Source organism: Rhinichthys klamathensis, unplaced genomic scaffold (assembly GCF_029890125.1).
Source record: "Rhinichthys klamathensis goyatoka isolate OS25496 unplaced genomic scaffold, OSU_Roscu_1.1 h1tg000210l_1, whole genome shotgun sequence".
NCBI lineage: Eukaryota > Metazoa > Chordata > Actinopteri > Cypriniformes > Leuciscidae > Rhinichthys > Rhinichthys klamathensis.
In genome coordinates, this window is record NW_026606735.1 from 3,116,590 (window position 1) to 3,132,837 (window position 16,248).

The 16,248-nt window shown below is 36.3% G+C and overlaps 1 protein-coding gene across 1 annotated transcript in view; it reads left to right on the top strand.

Moving 5' to 3' along the window:
- Positions 1-16,248, top strand: part of galnt9 (polypeptide N-acetylgalactosaminyltransferase 9) — a 95,641-nt gene that overhangs the window by 28,268 nt on the left and 51,125 nt on the right. The window contains exons 3-4 of the mRNA XM_056263924.1: positions 3,008-3,174; positions 9,255-9,429. Of these exons, the coding sequence (XP_056119899.1) occupies positions 3,008-3,174; positions 9,255-9,429 (342 nt within the window). The remainder of the gene's footprint in view (positions 1-3,007; positions 3,175-9,254; positions 9,430-16,248) is intronic.

Consider the following 16,248-nt stretch of genomic DNA (forward strand, 5'->3'; position numbering starts at 1 on the left):
TACGTCACATCTGTACACATAAAGAAGGAGTCTCGGCTAGTAGGCTATATTGCGTGTGAGGATTTTGGAGGTGGAGATTTATAGCCTTTTCTCACAGCACTTGACAAAATTAAACTTATCAATTTGATGGCGGATCCAGAAAGGTTCAAATAACAATCACCAGTGACAACAGATTCACCCGCTGTAAAATGCAAAAGACTTCGTTCGACTTCGGAGTGGCTACAGAAAAAAAGAGACTGCAACCGGGCCGTGCGAAAACAAGGATACATATCGGAAGCACATTACATGTAGTCACGCAATGCTGACGTTGTTAACATTAACAATTTGAGAACAAAGTATAATTTGCACGGTTTTGCGTGATATGATAAGCGATTGTTAGATTTAATCAGCGCGATTTACTGCAATGTCAGAACCAGAACAAAAGTGGATGTTACTTACTAGTTCAGATGACATTTTCCGGTGAAAATTCTTATGTTGGTCATACTTCCAAAAAGAATAATCTGTGATTCTGAATGCCAGTATCGACAACGGTGCGGTGATTGACAGCTGCACACTCTCCTCAAACATTGTGTTCATCCGCGCTGTGCCGTGTCGAGGGTGTCGAAGTACAACTCACGTAAAGTTAATAATTCCGCGAATGACTGCAATTGCAGATTTTGAACAGAAATGGTGACAAAGAGGAAAAACTGCGGACTGCAGCTTTAAATATATTAGGTATAGAAACCAAAAGAATATGAATCATATTCGTTGATTTAATTTGTTTATCAAATATATATTTGCTTCAGTTGTTTTCATGCTTACTGGTAATATGCCTGTTAAAATGTATTGTACAAGCCTCTGTTACTTTCACTGTTCATTCTATTGCTCTATCATATTTGATCTTTCATTTAATAGCACAGCACATATTTAGAGCTGCTTCAGCAGGTTTCAATGCTGAGGATTTTCTCTTCTACTGGGCTGGTTTGGACAGTGGTTCAAATGTTTAGATAACTGTGAAATGTCACAATTCTCTATATACAGCAAAAACATAATTAATGTAAATTTAGAACATGATTAAAGGGATAGTTCGGCCAAAAATTATATTTAAACCATGCATTACTCACCCTCAAGCCGTTCGAGATGCATATGTCAATCTTGTTTCAGACGAACACATTTTCAGTTATTTTAGAAAATGTCTTAGACCCTTCAGTGGATATAATGTGAAGCAATGGGGTCCACATCCTTCAAGTCCCAAAATGTGCATATATCCTTCACAGAAGTCATCCATCCGGCTCCAGGGGGATAAACGAAGGCCTTATGAGGGTAATCCGTGCGGTTTTGTCGTAAAAATATACATATTTAAAACTTTATAAATGAAAATATCTGACTTCCGGCAACGATCGACACGCGTTCACGGGTGATGTTTTGCTCTGCTCTCTGCATAGCTCTCTGGCTGCGCGGGCGCGTTCGTTCTACGTCACGACGCTACGTCCTACCTCGTACGCCGACTTCCATCACCCGTGGACGCGCGTCGATCGTTGCCGGAAGTCAGATATTTTTATTTATAAAGTTTTAAATATGTATATTTTTACGACAAAACCGCACGGATTACCCTCATAAGGCCTTCGTTTATCCCCCTGGAGCCGGATGGATTACTTCTGTGAAGGATATATGCACATTTTGGGACTTGAAGGAGGTGGACCCCATTGCTTCACATTATATCCACTGAAGGGTCTAAGACATTTTCTAAAATAACTGAAAATGTGTTCGTCTGAAACAAGATTGACATATGCATCTCGAACGGCTTGAGGGTGAGTAATGCATCGTTTAAATATCATTTTTGGCCGAACTATCCCTTTAAAGACAAGTAAAGAGTCAGTAATAAAATAAGAACAAAGATACAAATTAAATAAACAGTGCTTTTCGTGTGTGTGTGTGTGTGTGTGTGTGTGTGTGTGTGTGTGTGTGTGTGTGTGTGTATTGTTGTAGTGTCTGCACATTTTAGAATATATACTGTACCGATGCTCATTATTAACTAATACCAGTTCATCTTCCAATACAATTTTTGTTCACTATACCTTTTTGTGAGCAAACAACTTTGGTATTCTTCAATAATGTGATTGCCCAGAGAATTTTAATCTGCTAAATGCCAAACCTAGACTCTGTAATCGTATTTTATGAAATATAACCTATTCCTGAGCTCCGTAATCCTCAGCCATATTAAAAGAGCTGAGAGTAAAGTCCACACAGGCAGGATCCTCATGCTGTTTTCCCAGGGCTCAGGATGGATAGAGGGAGAGATTTCACAGTGAGATGTTCATCAAGAACTTATGGTTGATTTATTAAATATTAAGTAAAATAAATATAAAGTATAAGTATATATTATAAATATATCGGCTTTATATCGGCCACCCTGCTCTCTAAGAAATCGGAACCATTGGATAAAGCCATATCATATTTAATTTAATTTTGTTGGCATATTAGAGTTAAAAGTTTATACAGAAGGGACTTTGGATATCTCTTTTCATAGCTCCATGAATCAGAAAATACTGTCAACAACTAGAAAAAAAATATATATTTCCACTATGTTTTTAGGCGAATTATGTTTTTCAGGCAAATGATATATGAAATCCTTCAGAATATAGATAGGAATAAAAATGGAAAGAAACTTGATTTACATAAAGATATGTACAGGTTAACAAAATATACACCTAAATGTGTGTATTTTGGATGTTTTTATTCCACTTGTCTGAAAGAAGACATGTTGTGAAAGCTAAATTCTCAAACTAGTGCAATGTCCTAAGAACAAATGCCTTTTGCCTTATATTTAATTTTTGTGATGTATTTCCAAAATATTTAGATATCCAGAATATTTCGCGTAAAATGCTTAGTTTGAGACTTGATTTTAATTTAAATAATAAATAATATTATTAATAAATAATAATAGTATTAATAATAATAATAATACATTTTATGTTCTGATGAATTGTGAACAATAAATAAATACACTGATGTCTGTTGTCTCCAGGTGTAAGCAGTTGACCTACCCTGATGACCTTCCCCAGATCTCCGTCGTCTTCATCTTTGTGAACGAAGCTCTATCTGTCATCCTGCGTTCTGTTCACAGCGTGGTCAACCACACCCCAGCACACCTGCTCAAAGAAATCATACTGGTGGATGACAACAGTGACAGCGGTAAGGACACATCCCTCTGTGATTTGTTTATTGCTTTGTTTAGTCTGAAACGAAAGCAGCTGTTAAATGTTTACCAGTTTCTCCTGTTGCTCCAGACATAAAAGATTTTATAAAGAAAGTGTACATAAAATGCTGTGTAAATAAACACAGCGCGACATCCCAAGATAAAATATGACTAACCTGTTTTGGAAAGCAGCTACAGTCTGTGTTTTGTCTGAGCAAACAAACCTTTTTGTTGCTTGGTTAGAGACAGAGCTTAAAGACTGAGAAAAAGAGGAAAAAATAGACAGCAAGAGACAAACACCTCGAGAGTAAACCTTTAGGTGTGTACTCTTGCACACAGCTCTGGGTTTATAAATAATCTTTAAAAGAAAAGACAGATCGCTCCTTTAAAATCAAAGACATTCTTACTGTTGCCACTGATACTGTGCATTTTGCAGTCATTTTATCTGGTCAAATGAGACCAGTATAAAAGTATTGATACAAATAAATTGTAAAAATGTTATTAGTGTGACTGCGACAGCGACTCAAGTGTTCTCAAAATAGTGTTTTTAAACCTTTTTTTTTTTACAATTTAACTTGAAAATGTTTTCTGTTCTATTTATAGCATGCAGCCTTAAAACCATGCAAGTAGAGCAATAATCAATCACTCTCTTCTAGAATCCTCTTCATCACTGTTGGGTAGTAGTTCATTTGAGTGCAGGTTTGGCTTGGCATCATAGAGGTTGTAAAGGGGGCCGCTCATGAGCACCCTACTGAATCATAAAATGATAAATGGGATACCCTACAGGCTTGTGGACCTCATGGACACGCTTGAGCGAAGACCATGAGACCAAAGTCCGCATCGAGTGTGCCATTTGACACAGGGCCAATCTCTGATGCATTGTTTGGAATTCATTTTTAGCAAATTGGTTCATTCTGGAGATTAAAATCAAACATTTTAAATCATTTTCTCTGATTCTCAATATTATTTATTTGATCAAAAATCCAGTAAAATCATTAATATTGTGAAATTTTATAACAATTTAAAATAGCTTTTTTTTTTTTTCAATTTTTCTTCTATTATGATATCTTAAGTAATATATTTTAAAATGTAATTTATTTCAGTGATGGAAATTTTCAACAACTATTAGTACAGTCTTCAGTGTCAAAACGGTCATTCTAATATGCTGATTTGGTACATTTCTTATTATTATCAATGTTGGAAGCAGTTTTTGCTGCTTAATGTTTTTGTGAATATCATTCAAAAGTTTGAGGTCCGTAAGATTTGAATAATAATAATCGTAATAATAATAATATAGTTTTATTCAGCAAGGGTGCATTAAATTAGGGACAGTAAAGGCATTTATAATATTAAATAAAATAAGTGCTGTTCTTTTAAACTTTCTATTCATCAAAGAATCAAACATATAATGGTGTCCACAAAAATATTAAACAGCAAAAACTGTTTTTAGCATTGAATAAGAACCATTATTATTAACTGAAAATCAATAATTCTTGAGAATAACTGAGCACCAAATCAGCATTTTAGAATGATTTCAGAAGGATCATGTGACACTGAAGACTGGAGTAATGATGCTGAAATTTTAGGTATGAGTTACATTTTAAAGCATATTCAAATATAAACAGATAGTAATAATATTTCACAGTATTACTGTATTTTTAATCAAATAAATGCAGCATTAGTGAGCAAAAACACAAAAAAAATCCTAATGATTCCAAACTTTTGACCGATAGTGGATGTATATGTGATATATGTATAGATGTATATGTGTGTGTGTGTTGACAAAATGTCCCTTTAGCAGATAGACACTTTTAAAACAGCAGTACTTCTCAATCTTGTTTGCGAACACAAAGAGATACCCACACAGGAACAGCGTTGTGGAGAACAGATGACTTGCAGTACCACTATCTTCCCAATTTGCAGTTATCTCACACAGTCAGCTCCTCTGGATGCGGCGTTGACCATTTCTAATTTCATATGCTAATTTCCTGCTGATGTTTCAGCTTCTTCTAGCTGGCATTAAACTGTTAACATGCAAAGGTTGCCTACTTGACCTTTTCTCAGCGCTGTAGCTTGTCGTCTCTGGTTTAGCGCTCACGCCCCAAAAAACGACTGGAAGCACAGACACCCTCAACACTTGAATAATGAATTGACCTTAGCGAGCGCGTCTCTGTCTCTCTGTCTCTTGTCCATTATGAAGATATTTAATAGAGTGCCGTACTCGTGTGACACTGTTCACTGAAGCCAATAAGGTTTTTGTCCTCCTTTTCTGTCCCTCCATCATCCCTGTCTGTTTGGATTAATCTCAGCTGAATCCTGTTATGCAGGGTAACATTCATCCTCACCTTGTGAATAATATTAAGGGACATTGCATCTATTTTTTCTCATCTCATCAGACATGGAGTTGTATTGCGCCCTTGAAATTCAATTCATTTAGACATTGCTTGTAAACAGATAATAATGGGTTTCAGTCCAATTTTTGGCCCTTTAGATGAAGAGTTTGTTTAATACGTTTCAAGGACATTCTTTTATTTGAGGTTCCAGCTAGTAAATGACATCTGGATTTATCCCTAAAAGCAAACTACTCATTTAAAACCCCAATACATTTGGAATTTAATTGTATATTTAGCCAAATTCTGCAGATAACATTAGTGGTGAATAGTTCATGCAAAAATGAACATTTTATCATCATTTACTCACCCTCATGTCGTTCCAGACACTTTTTTATTCCATTGAATACAAAAGGAGAATTATTAGAATTTAAATTTTTGGGTGAACTATCCCTTTAAGCTTTACTTTTACACAAGTGTTATGGCACACATGTAGACATGTGCATTCATGAGGAAAATGGCTTTCTTTAATTACATTAATTGCTATTCCAGTGCCATATGCAGCCTTCACTATTTATTGTGTGGGGTTGTATATCAAGGCAGAGCTCTTGATGTATGCAGATGAAAAATGATAAAAACCCCTATGTTGATTAAATAAATCAAAGCAATCCCTTTGCCATAGCTCATTTATCTGGATCAGCATGCATTTCAAATATTTTCATAATGCTCAATTTTGATCTGCTGTGTTGCGTAACTTATTTTCGCTTTTCTATTCACAGTATGATGGATGGATATTTGTTCTTTATTGATTGAGGAATTTATAAAATATTTCTGCCTCATGATTCTTAATTTCAGTATCTCCCAGAACGCACCAGAGGGAATCCTATAACTTTTCACAATACGTTTGTGTGTGTGTGTGTGTGTGCGCGCGCGCGCGCTGTTCAACACAATGGCATTTTGTGCCCGCACTAATGTGGCCGTGTTATAATAACCAGAGCATAGCTGACACTAAAAGCAGTCAGCTTTTTATTAACATATTTATGTACTATACATTCACATTACATTTATTAATTTAGCAGAGGCTTTTCGCAAAAGCACTTGTGAATCTCACGGAATAAAACGAATCCTAAATGTCCAAATCAAATTAAAAGGAATTTAAACATTACATGTAAGATTATATTATTAAATTACTTATTTTATCTTATATATAAAAAGCAAATCCTGCATTATATTTTCTGCATTTTTATTTTCCGGACAATCAGTCTTATTTGTCAGTAGTTTGCTGTAATGAGTATGAGTAATGAGTATGAGTATCAGTAATGAGAATGGGATTTTTTTTGTTTGTTTGTTTGATTTTTACATTACACTAATGAGAAATGGGATCATCCATCAAAGTAATCATAATCGTAAAACAATCATAATCTTAAAGTGCCCCTATGGTTTTTCGGATCCTTTCATGTAGTGTGTATTATACCGGTTTGCGAATGTCAAGGTCTGCAAATTTTCAAAGATCAAAGTGCACGATAAATGGAGTTATTATCTCCTAAAAGAAAGAACCGATTATTAACTGCCTCAAACAAGTCATCGGTAATTCCAGATTTCCAGTCTTACTTCTTGCACGAAACTACATAGGTTTGTAATAAATTTGCATAATACCAACCTATATGGTCTTCACTGGCTATAAAAAAAAATTCTACTTTGACCAGCCCTCAAACACTGTAGTTGTAGGTTCGGGTTGTCGACATGTTTTCTGTGCTGCGAAAGCAAATAAACTTTGCGTTTAATTCCAAAGGATCAGGACTTGGGCTCAAATTGATACGATAAAACTGACACCATTGTTAATGTTCGTATCACTGCGTATACAAGTGCTAAGAAAGCTCAAGAGCTGAAATTTAGATATGGTAATGGCCGTTTAATTTCCAACACGCGTTGTAAGCGGTAGATCAGTCACGATAGAATGGGCCATCTGACCAATCAGAGCAGAGTAGGCTCTCGGAAAGGAGGGGAACAGAGAGACAGAATCCTTGCTCGAACCATTTCAGACACGGTAAGAAAAGAAGTGATGCTGCAATGTATAATGTGAGAAAATGAAATAGTTTTTTGACCTGAATGCAAACCTATTTTAGGAGACCTCCAAAACAACATTAGGAACCTTTAAAATAACATAAATGAGCACTTTAATACATATTATATAATGTTAAAGTAAACAGTCATACTTGTTCTATGGCCTATGTGTCATATACATGTTTATGGGCAAACATAAAAGTAATGTAAAGTAATTTCAAATCATATTCTTGGGTGATTAAGTCCAGTTTCAAGGGTTCCCATTGCACTGAAAGATTGAAATGTTAATCGTTCTTCTGAGCTGATGAATGAGAGGGGGAGGTAGTTGTGTGCATCAGTGCCTTAAAGAGTGCTCTGTTCCTCCTTATTCCTCTCCCGATAGAAACTAGAGCACTCAGCAACCTGCAGGAAAGAGCCCAAACACTCATCTATCTTTCTTGAGTGTGTATATGTGAGCGTGTGTCTCTCTGAGTGTGTGCGTGTTCTCCTTGCACTCCATTTGTTTACTTACCAGAGCTCTTTTTGAATGAGGACAGATAGCTAAGCTAACTCTGAGAAACTAAAGGAGTGGGGAGATTCAGGCAGATTTATTTACCATGTCATTTATAGTGCCACTAAAACCTTGTTTTTTTTTCTTTTATGCTGTAAGTTTATCATATAGGAGTCCACTCAAGCCTTTTCGTTAAACCTGAAATCTTTTTTTCAACATTTTTGTTTGTTCAGATTCATGAGCGAATGGGTCTAGGGGTGTTTCTTCCGATTTTAGCCATGTGGACTTGTAATGCCCACATGAAAAAGCCATGTAATGTTTAATTTGTTTACTTATATGTAACTGTGGATATTACTATATCACAGAAGAACACACAAGAACACACTTTATTTTATCGTGTCCCTGTTACACATTTAAGTTACACCAAACCTTAACCCTAACCCTTATTATGTAATAAGTACATGTAGTTAATTACTATTACTCATTAATTAATTGTATAATTGCACTGTAACAAGGACACCTTAAAATGTGTGTGTGTGTGTGTGTGTGTGTGTGTTTGTGTGTGTGTGTGTGTTCTTTAGAGGACATTTCCATCACATCTCAGATTCTGAGGGTGATGAAAAGGACATTTAAAACATTTTGAGGAAAAAAAGACTGTAGTCTTTTTAAGAGGCAACTTTTAACAGTTTGCATCATATGTATCTAAAAACATACGTAATTAATATATTCAAACTTTTTGCAGAATTTAACAAAATTGCAGCTTGATGACGCACAAAAAAGATGCAAGATTAAAACATTATTTACCTTGATTTATTTTTACCTTGATCCATTTTCTTCACACATTACATTTCTTATCTTCTTTACACTCCTTTGTGTCCTTAATAACAAAGAACACCAACATTTGGAAAAATGTAGTCAATTTGGAGAAAAATTTCACACAAATAATGATATTTCACTCTTTGTTTAGATGATTAGAATGTGTAAGTTTGGTGTCCTGAATCGATAACCATTATTAATCGATATCTTAACAATAAAGTCTATGCATAAATGTAACAAACATAAAAGAAATGCAAAATGGCATGAAAAGGCTTTACAAAACAATATGACCTTCATATAATAAATAGACAGATGTCGAGATCCCTATTATTGGCGTAGGAAGATTGGCTTCACATGATCTGTTTTTCTCTCGTAGTGGAGCTGAAGTTCAATCTGGATCATTACGTGAATAAGCGATATCCTGGCCTGGTGAAGATCGTGAGGAACAGTAAGAGAGAGGGACTCATTCGGGCCAGGATTCACGGCTGGAACGCAGCCACTGCTCCTGTTGTGGGCTTCTTTGACGCCCACGTGGAGTTCAACATGGCCTGGTAAGTGGGATTCAGTCTTTTATTATTTTATGTGGCATTGTCTCGCCACTCAGAGTATCACTGGGATGCTTCTTATGACAAAGGCTTGATTTATCAGAGAATATTCATCATGACATCAATGGGAGCTTAGACTATAGCGAAGAGAGCTGCCGGATGGGTTTTTATCTAAAGCATCTGTCAAAAATAAACTGATAGATTAATGATCTGAGAAATGGATGAATGCGATGTGCCATAAAATATATAACCTTTTTCCTTTTTGATGATAATGGGCTGCAGGAAGTTTCAAGCTAATATATGCCGTTTAGTGCTGGTTTGGTTGGGAACCGGCATCCAAACTACAACATACACTGGTGACCAATGTATTTTTTTTAAGTCAATCCAGTAGTGCTGCACAATTAATCGTTACAAGATCACAATCTCGATTCAAACAACCACTCAATCTATGTCTATTAAACCTTTGACAAAATCACACCGGAACATTCAAATCAGTGTTCGCGCTTCTGCTGACCCAGAGAGAGCAGTTGTCGTGTATAGGTATGAAACAAATTCACAAAGAGACAGTATCGTTATTTCTGTCTTACAATAAATCAAATGATCACAGAAGTACTGGGATACAAGTTTTGAACGGGTTGTCTTACAGAAAGCTGGTGCTATTCTTGCAGCTATTCTTGCAGATAGCGAAAGTAAGCTTTTGGCGCTTCAAATACCGATTGTATCGATTACATTGTTACGCCACTAGGCAGTCCCTCCAGTTTTTCGCGATTCTGCGATCGCTGAATACAACGCAAAATCAACAAAATGTTTTTTTGCGATCCTGCATTATTCCTAATTTAACCGCAAAATAATCACAAAAATTCAAAAAATGACCTCATAAAACTTTAAATTATAATCACCCAATTGAAATATATCTAGTTAAAGTTTCAATGCATTTTTACGTGGATACAGATGTTGCGCACGCGTGATGTCTGTGAGCGGTCTGTCAGAAACATGGCGAAAGAAAATGCGTCTCTCCTGCCCTCTCACATAACCGCCCAGGTTTTCATTGGGATACGGCAAACTTATTAACGCATTTAACATGATTGAATGACATAACAAAAAGTATGATATGCTCGATGGTACTAAAAAGAATTCTTAAAAGCGCAGCATACCGTGAAAGAGAACTAATTTCAGCCAGTCGAGTGACAGTCTGTCTCTGACTGCAAGCGTGTGTGTGTGTGTGTGACTGACTGACTGCGTGTCACCGCCTGTCATCCTAGTTAGAATATTGAATTCTCTTTATAGCGCTTGAACAAATACACATAGCTACAATTACTTAAAAATATTAATCTTGGCAAGTATTTACGTAAAACAATCAGTAATAACTGATTGGGACGTTTGTCATTACTGTAGTAGGTCTTAAAGTGACAGTAACCTAATATACCTGCTGTTGTCAGTGCTGTTAATGTTATTCAAGCAAGCAACAACAATAGGCTACAGCACAATTTAAAAAAAAGAATTTGATTAGACCAAATAAACAAGCTTTATGCAATTTGTTTGTCATTTGTGTCATGTATGACTATTGTGCATCTGACATAATACTATTATGGTAAATGTGATGTCCTAATTATAAAATATAAAAATCGCAAATTTTTTCACAAATTTCTGGAAATTACCACCACAAAATCAGTCATTTTGATCGCAAAAATCACACAAAAAAATCGTGAAATCCTGGAGGGACTGACTAGGTTGCGACAAGTGACTGTTAAAAATTGTGTTTGTCATTGAATCATTGATTCAAGCAATTTGCTCAAAAACGCTGATTCATCCAGTAATGAAACAAGTGAATTATTTATGAGTGAGTCATTGAATCGTTCATTCAAGATATTTGTTCAAAACCGCTGATTCATCCAGTCATGAAACGAGTGACGTATTTTTGAGTGGGTTATTGAATCATTCATTCGTACCAATGTTTTTTAAAAATAATTAATTCTAACAAATAGACTGCAGCAATTAATCATTTGTCAGAATCTATAGTAAAGTGTGTTATTGTATTCAGTTGTCTGTTTAGAATAATGGGAGAATCGTGATCTCTATTTGAAACAAAAAAAAAAACGCGATTCTCCAGAATCTACCTCTACAATCCAGGTAGAAGAATAAATCCATTGTTTGTTGCCTCCAAAAACACAAAACAGCTCCGATGTGCTGAGACTTGCACTACCAGCCCGCACTCACAATCCTTAAATGAACTTAGGCATCCTTCATCTGTCACCTCCTTCAACTCAAAAGCAATGAGTTCTCATTAAGGCGTCCCATTATGACCTCCATTGGGGAATTATGGATTAACCATTAATGAGCTTTTCCTCTTTGTTCCACAACATAAACATTTAATGGAGAGATGATCACTGAATGAGGCCACCGTCTCAGGCACATGATGCTGAATCTGCGGTCAGAAAGACAGGAGATGCTTGTCTTTGAGCCAAAATTAAATTTGTTTCATTATCACTTCCCTTGTGCAAAACTTGGATTGCTCTTTCCTTTAAATGGGTTTTGCTTCTGTGTGAGCTCCAAATTTCAAGGTGTGAAATGAGACAGTCGGAAATGAAATGCGTTTTAGTGTTTTATTTAAAAGGGGTCATATCATAATTTATTTTTTTCTTCCTTAGCGTTCCTCTAACATAATTTTTTTAATGTAATGTTTTTGCATATTGATTTTCCACCCTCTGTCTGGCTGAAATAAACAGTATGTGTTTTGCTGCTGCGCCTTTAAGAAACACCCTCTTCACAAATGAGCAGAAGTTTCGAAAATTAGCATGTTTTCATAGTACATCAAGGTCATGTATGTCAAAAGATCAAGGAACATTTGATTCCTAATGATATGGCACCTTTAACATACTGTTAGCTTTCACAGGGTGATCATATCCAAGCTCAAAAATAAAATCTGTTCTGAATTGTGAGGAACTCCTCTCTTCATGTCATCACCAGCCTATCATTTCGTCGTCAGATAGAACCGCCTGACCTAGGACTTGCACTTGTTATTGTTAGTCATTGTACCATCAGATCTTCCCATGGATATATTGTCTATTTTGTTTGAAATATGTTCCACATTTGATGAGAAATATTTTTCTATTTATAGAAACATCACATGTTAAACTTTGAAGTAACTTGACGTAAAGCAAAGCTTCAAAGGAAAGTTGATTTCATATTGGCAGGACATATCGTGCTATGCAGGAGGGTTGACAATTAGCACTTTGATGTTTAAGTTTCAAAGTAACCGGAGGCAACTAACAGAAATCCAAAGAGGCCAATTAGTCAATATCTGAACTGCAAGAGCTTCGGTCACAGAAACTGTGAAGTACTTCATATATGCTAAGAACAACAGTTTCTAAAATATAGAGGTAAATTCACTAAAAATTCTAATTCTGTCATCATTTACTGAACCTCGTTACAAACCTGTATGACTTTCTTTCTTCTGTGGAACACAAAAGAAGATATTTTGAAGAATGTTTCAGTGCTTTGTTTTTTGGCTGTGTTTAAAGTTGTGTTGGACCCTTTTGAATTTCCTTGTATGGGCAAAAGCAGTTGAAACATTCAAAATATCTTATTTTGTGCTTTCACAGAAGTAATAAAGTCATACAGGTTTGGAGCGACATTTAAATTATTACAGAGAATTATTAACTAGGAGCTCATTGTAATGAACTCAGCGCATTGAGAGGTATTTTTGCGACAGACTCGATCGTCACACCGGAAACAGGAAGACGGTCTGATTGTTGTTATGGACAGGAGCTACAGGTTCGGGGAAATATGCTGCCTATTGTTGTTGTGTTTACATATGACTCAGTAAAGCCCTGAGATTCTGTTCTATTTATTTAATGAATCATAATGCGATCGTATTATTCAGCTCGCTATTATTAGCCTATGTTTGAGACATCAACCACTGGTCGATGATCATAATGTTTGTATAAACTTGTCATAAAAACCGTAATGATAATTACACTTAAATATTTTCTTCTCAGCCATGTTAACAATTGTCCGTGAGCGAAATCTCCTCCCATCCGTTGTCTGATTGGCCTTTCGCAAGGATTCCTGGGTAGTTAAAGTGCGTGGAGCCTGCATCTATGCGGGCTTCGCGGAAGACCGCTTCAAGGGTACAAAGGGGGCGCTGCTGAGCACACTTCAGAGCGTTAAAATGCTAAATGGGACGGCCTACGGACTCGTAGACTCGGCGAGCACGCGCAATTTAAGTCCACGAGACCGAAAGTCCGCATGAAGTGCGCCATTTGGGACAGGGCCTTTATATATACCAAACAGGAAGTGGCTGCAGAAGAAATTGAGTGATGTCAGTATTCAGGTGAGGGCTCCCTCTGTTGGTTGGAGGGAGCAGATGTTACACTCATATAGTGGACACTTGAATGCTATGCGGATTGTTTTGTGACAACACGTTTGATTGTTTTGCTTAGATTTTGTGGCTTTGTTTACTTGATGAGCATAGTGATTCCTTTAGTTCAACAGGCTCCTTGCTTAAAGTTTTTTTTTTCCTTCCCAAGAGGAGTAGATGGATATTTCACAGTACAGTTGCTAAGTGCCTCAGAAGTAGATCCTTAAAAATGACCACAGAGTTGAATCCTCTGTGACCTGAGCTGGAAAAAAAACTTAACGTCATGTGCTTCACAAAGCTCAGATTTATGGCAGGGATGTTGCTCCGAATCCTCTTGTTTCCAAGGCCAACAGACAAAGACATAACCTGGTGTATGGAGCATAAAACCTGGACCAATGGGCAACGGAAAGGGTATTATGGTCTGACAAGTTATCTTTCAACCTTACATCTAGCTCCCGACAGGTTCAGCAAATCTTTTCAACCCAAATCACTGTTGCACCAACTTTTATGCACAGAGGGGATCAGTAATATTTTGAGTAATCATTTTAAGGAAGTCATGTTGAGCATGGTAGTTTGGCCAAGGAATAGGAGACTATATATTATCTGCGCTAACATTCATGGTATTTTGGTGCATGGTACATTATTTTAAGTGTGTGCCCTCTTATAGTTCTACAAATTCTACATTATATTACATGAACAAGTTTTGTTTTTTGCCAGATTTTGGCATGGGGGAATTTTGTAGTCACTCGACTACTCACTCAATTGCATATGTGTGATTTAGCTTGTCGTCTGTAGAGCTCTAGATTGTGAATTATGTAATTTTCTAAAGGTGCTTCAGTCTTCAGTGTGAGTGACACTTGTGGACAGCACATAACAAATTAAACCACAGCCTGTAATTCCACCCTAATTTGAGCTTGTCGGCCTGTCAGATTCAAGATGTGTGTGTGTGTCACATGAGGATAGAGTATACAGCCAGTCCAGTGGGTCATAAATTGCACCTACTATGACTTACACAAAACCTTTTCTCCAGGACAGAACATAGTGTTCTAAACTCGTTCATTATTCATTCACGTGACTTGAGCTGAATTGGAATGACAGGAATATGATTTTTTAAAACCTTTCAAATAAAATATTGTTAAGTCAGCATTCAGAGTTTGCCATGCCAAATGTGCTTTTCTTGTTAAAATTACATCTATATTTTTCTTTCTAATTTAATTAATTTTAATTGCACTTCCTTGCAATTCTGCATTTTATGTGCTGCCTCAAATCAAATGCAGGTATTTAATTAAATTTTGAAAGAGAAAACATCTTCTTCTTTTTTTTTTTTACATTTCAGGAAGTTTTATTTCCATCTTGGTGTTTCCATTTCAGAATTTTTCAGCTGCCTGAGCTGAACAAGATCTACCTTTGCACCCCAAGTCACAATCGGTGTGTATTTCAATATGCATTGTACTTGTACTGAACATACATGCCTAAATTAAAGCATCTGGCTCCTGACAGAATTTCATTATTTATAACACACGCTTAACCTTTATAGAGTGGCCCAGCACAGTGTTCGGTAGACTGGCAGAATTAGCTGTGATTGTATGAATACAAGAGAAGGCCTCTGTTGAACATTATTGATTATTCATGACTTGGGTCTTTTATCATCTGCTGTTGAATTCTGAAATGGTAAACGTGTGAGTGTGTGTGTGCGTCATTACACAGGTGACTGATAATTGATATTGTTGAGCCCTCATCTGTAGGCCATCTTCCCCCCTGAAAAGTATGTCCAGCCTTCCACCGCTGTAACCTTTTGCCCTTGTGTCTTATTCTTCCAGTCCCCATTGTTCACAGTTGTGTTTGACACTGGTTTGATTCGTCGATCTCCCACACCTTTTCTTTCTCTTTCAATTTCTTCCTGCATCTTTGCCTCAGGTTTCTTGGGAGCTTTGTTTGATTTAAAGGGAGAAACACAGTGATACATTAGAGAATCTGAAATGTATTATATATGTGGTACTAGATAGAAAATTCAATAGCAACACCAAAAAATATAAGCCTTGCAGGTATGTGTCCCACAACGATATAAACAAACGTACATAGTTGTTTATCAGCTCCTTCTGTGGGTGTAATTGTCTGATCTTTTGATATGTTTTTTAAAGCTGAAGCGTGTAATTTTTTTTCAATTTCAAAAATACTTTCTCTTGTCCCAGTTTAGTGTGCTGAACTTAAGTACGCCATTCTTATGTTGACTTCTTGAAGACTGTAAACACTGTGGCTTTGATTGTTTTGAGCAGTCCAACTTTCTTCTTTGACTTCTTGTTAGTGGGACTTTGTGAATAAATGGAGTATTTGGTATGCTGTTATTAGGTTTGGTGCTGCTAGTTTAACTGAATGAAATGACATGATTAATCTTAAAGGAATAGTTCACACACAAATGAGAATTCTGTCATTACTTATTATTTATACATCCTTACATTGTTCCA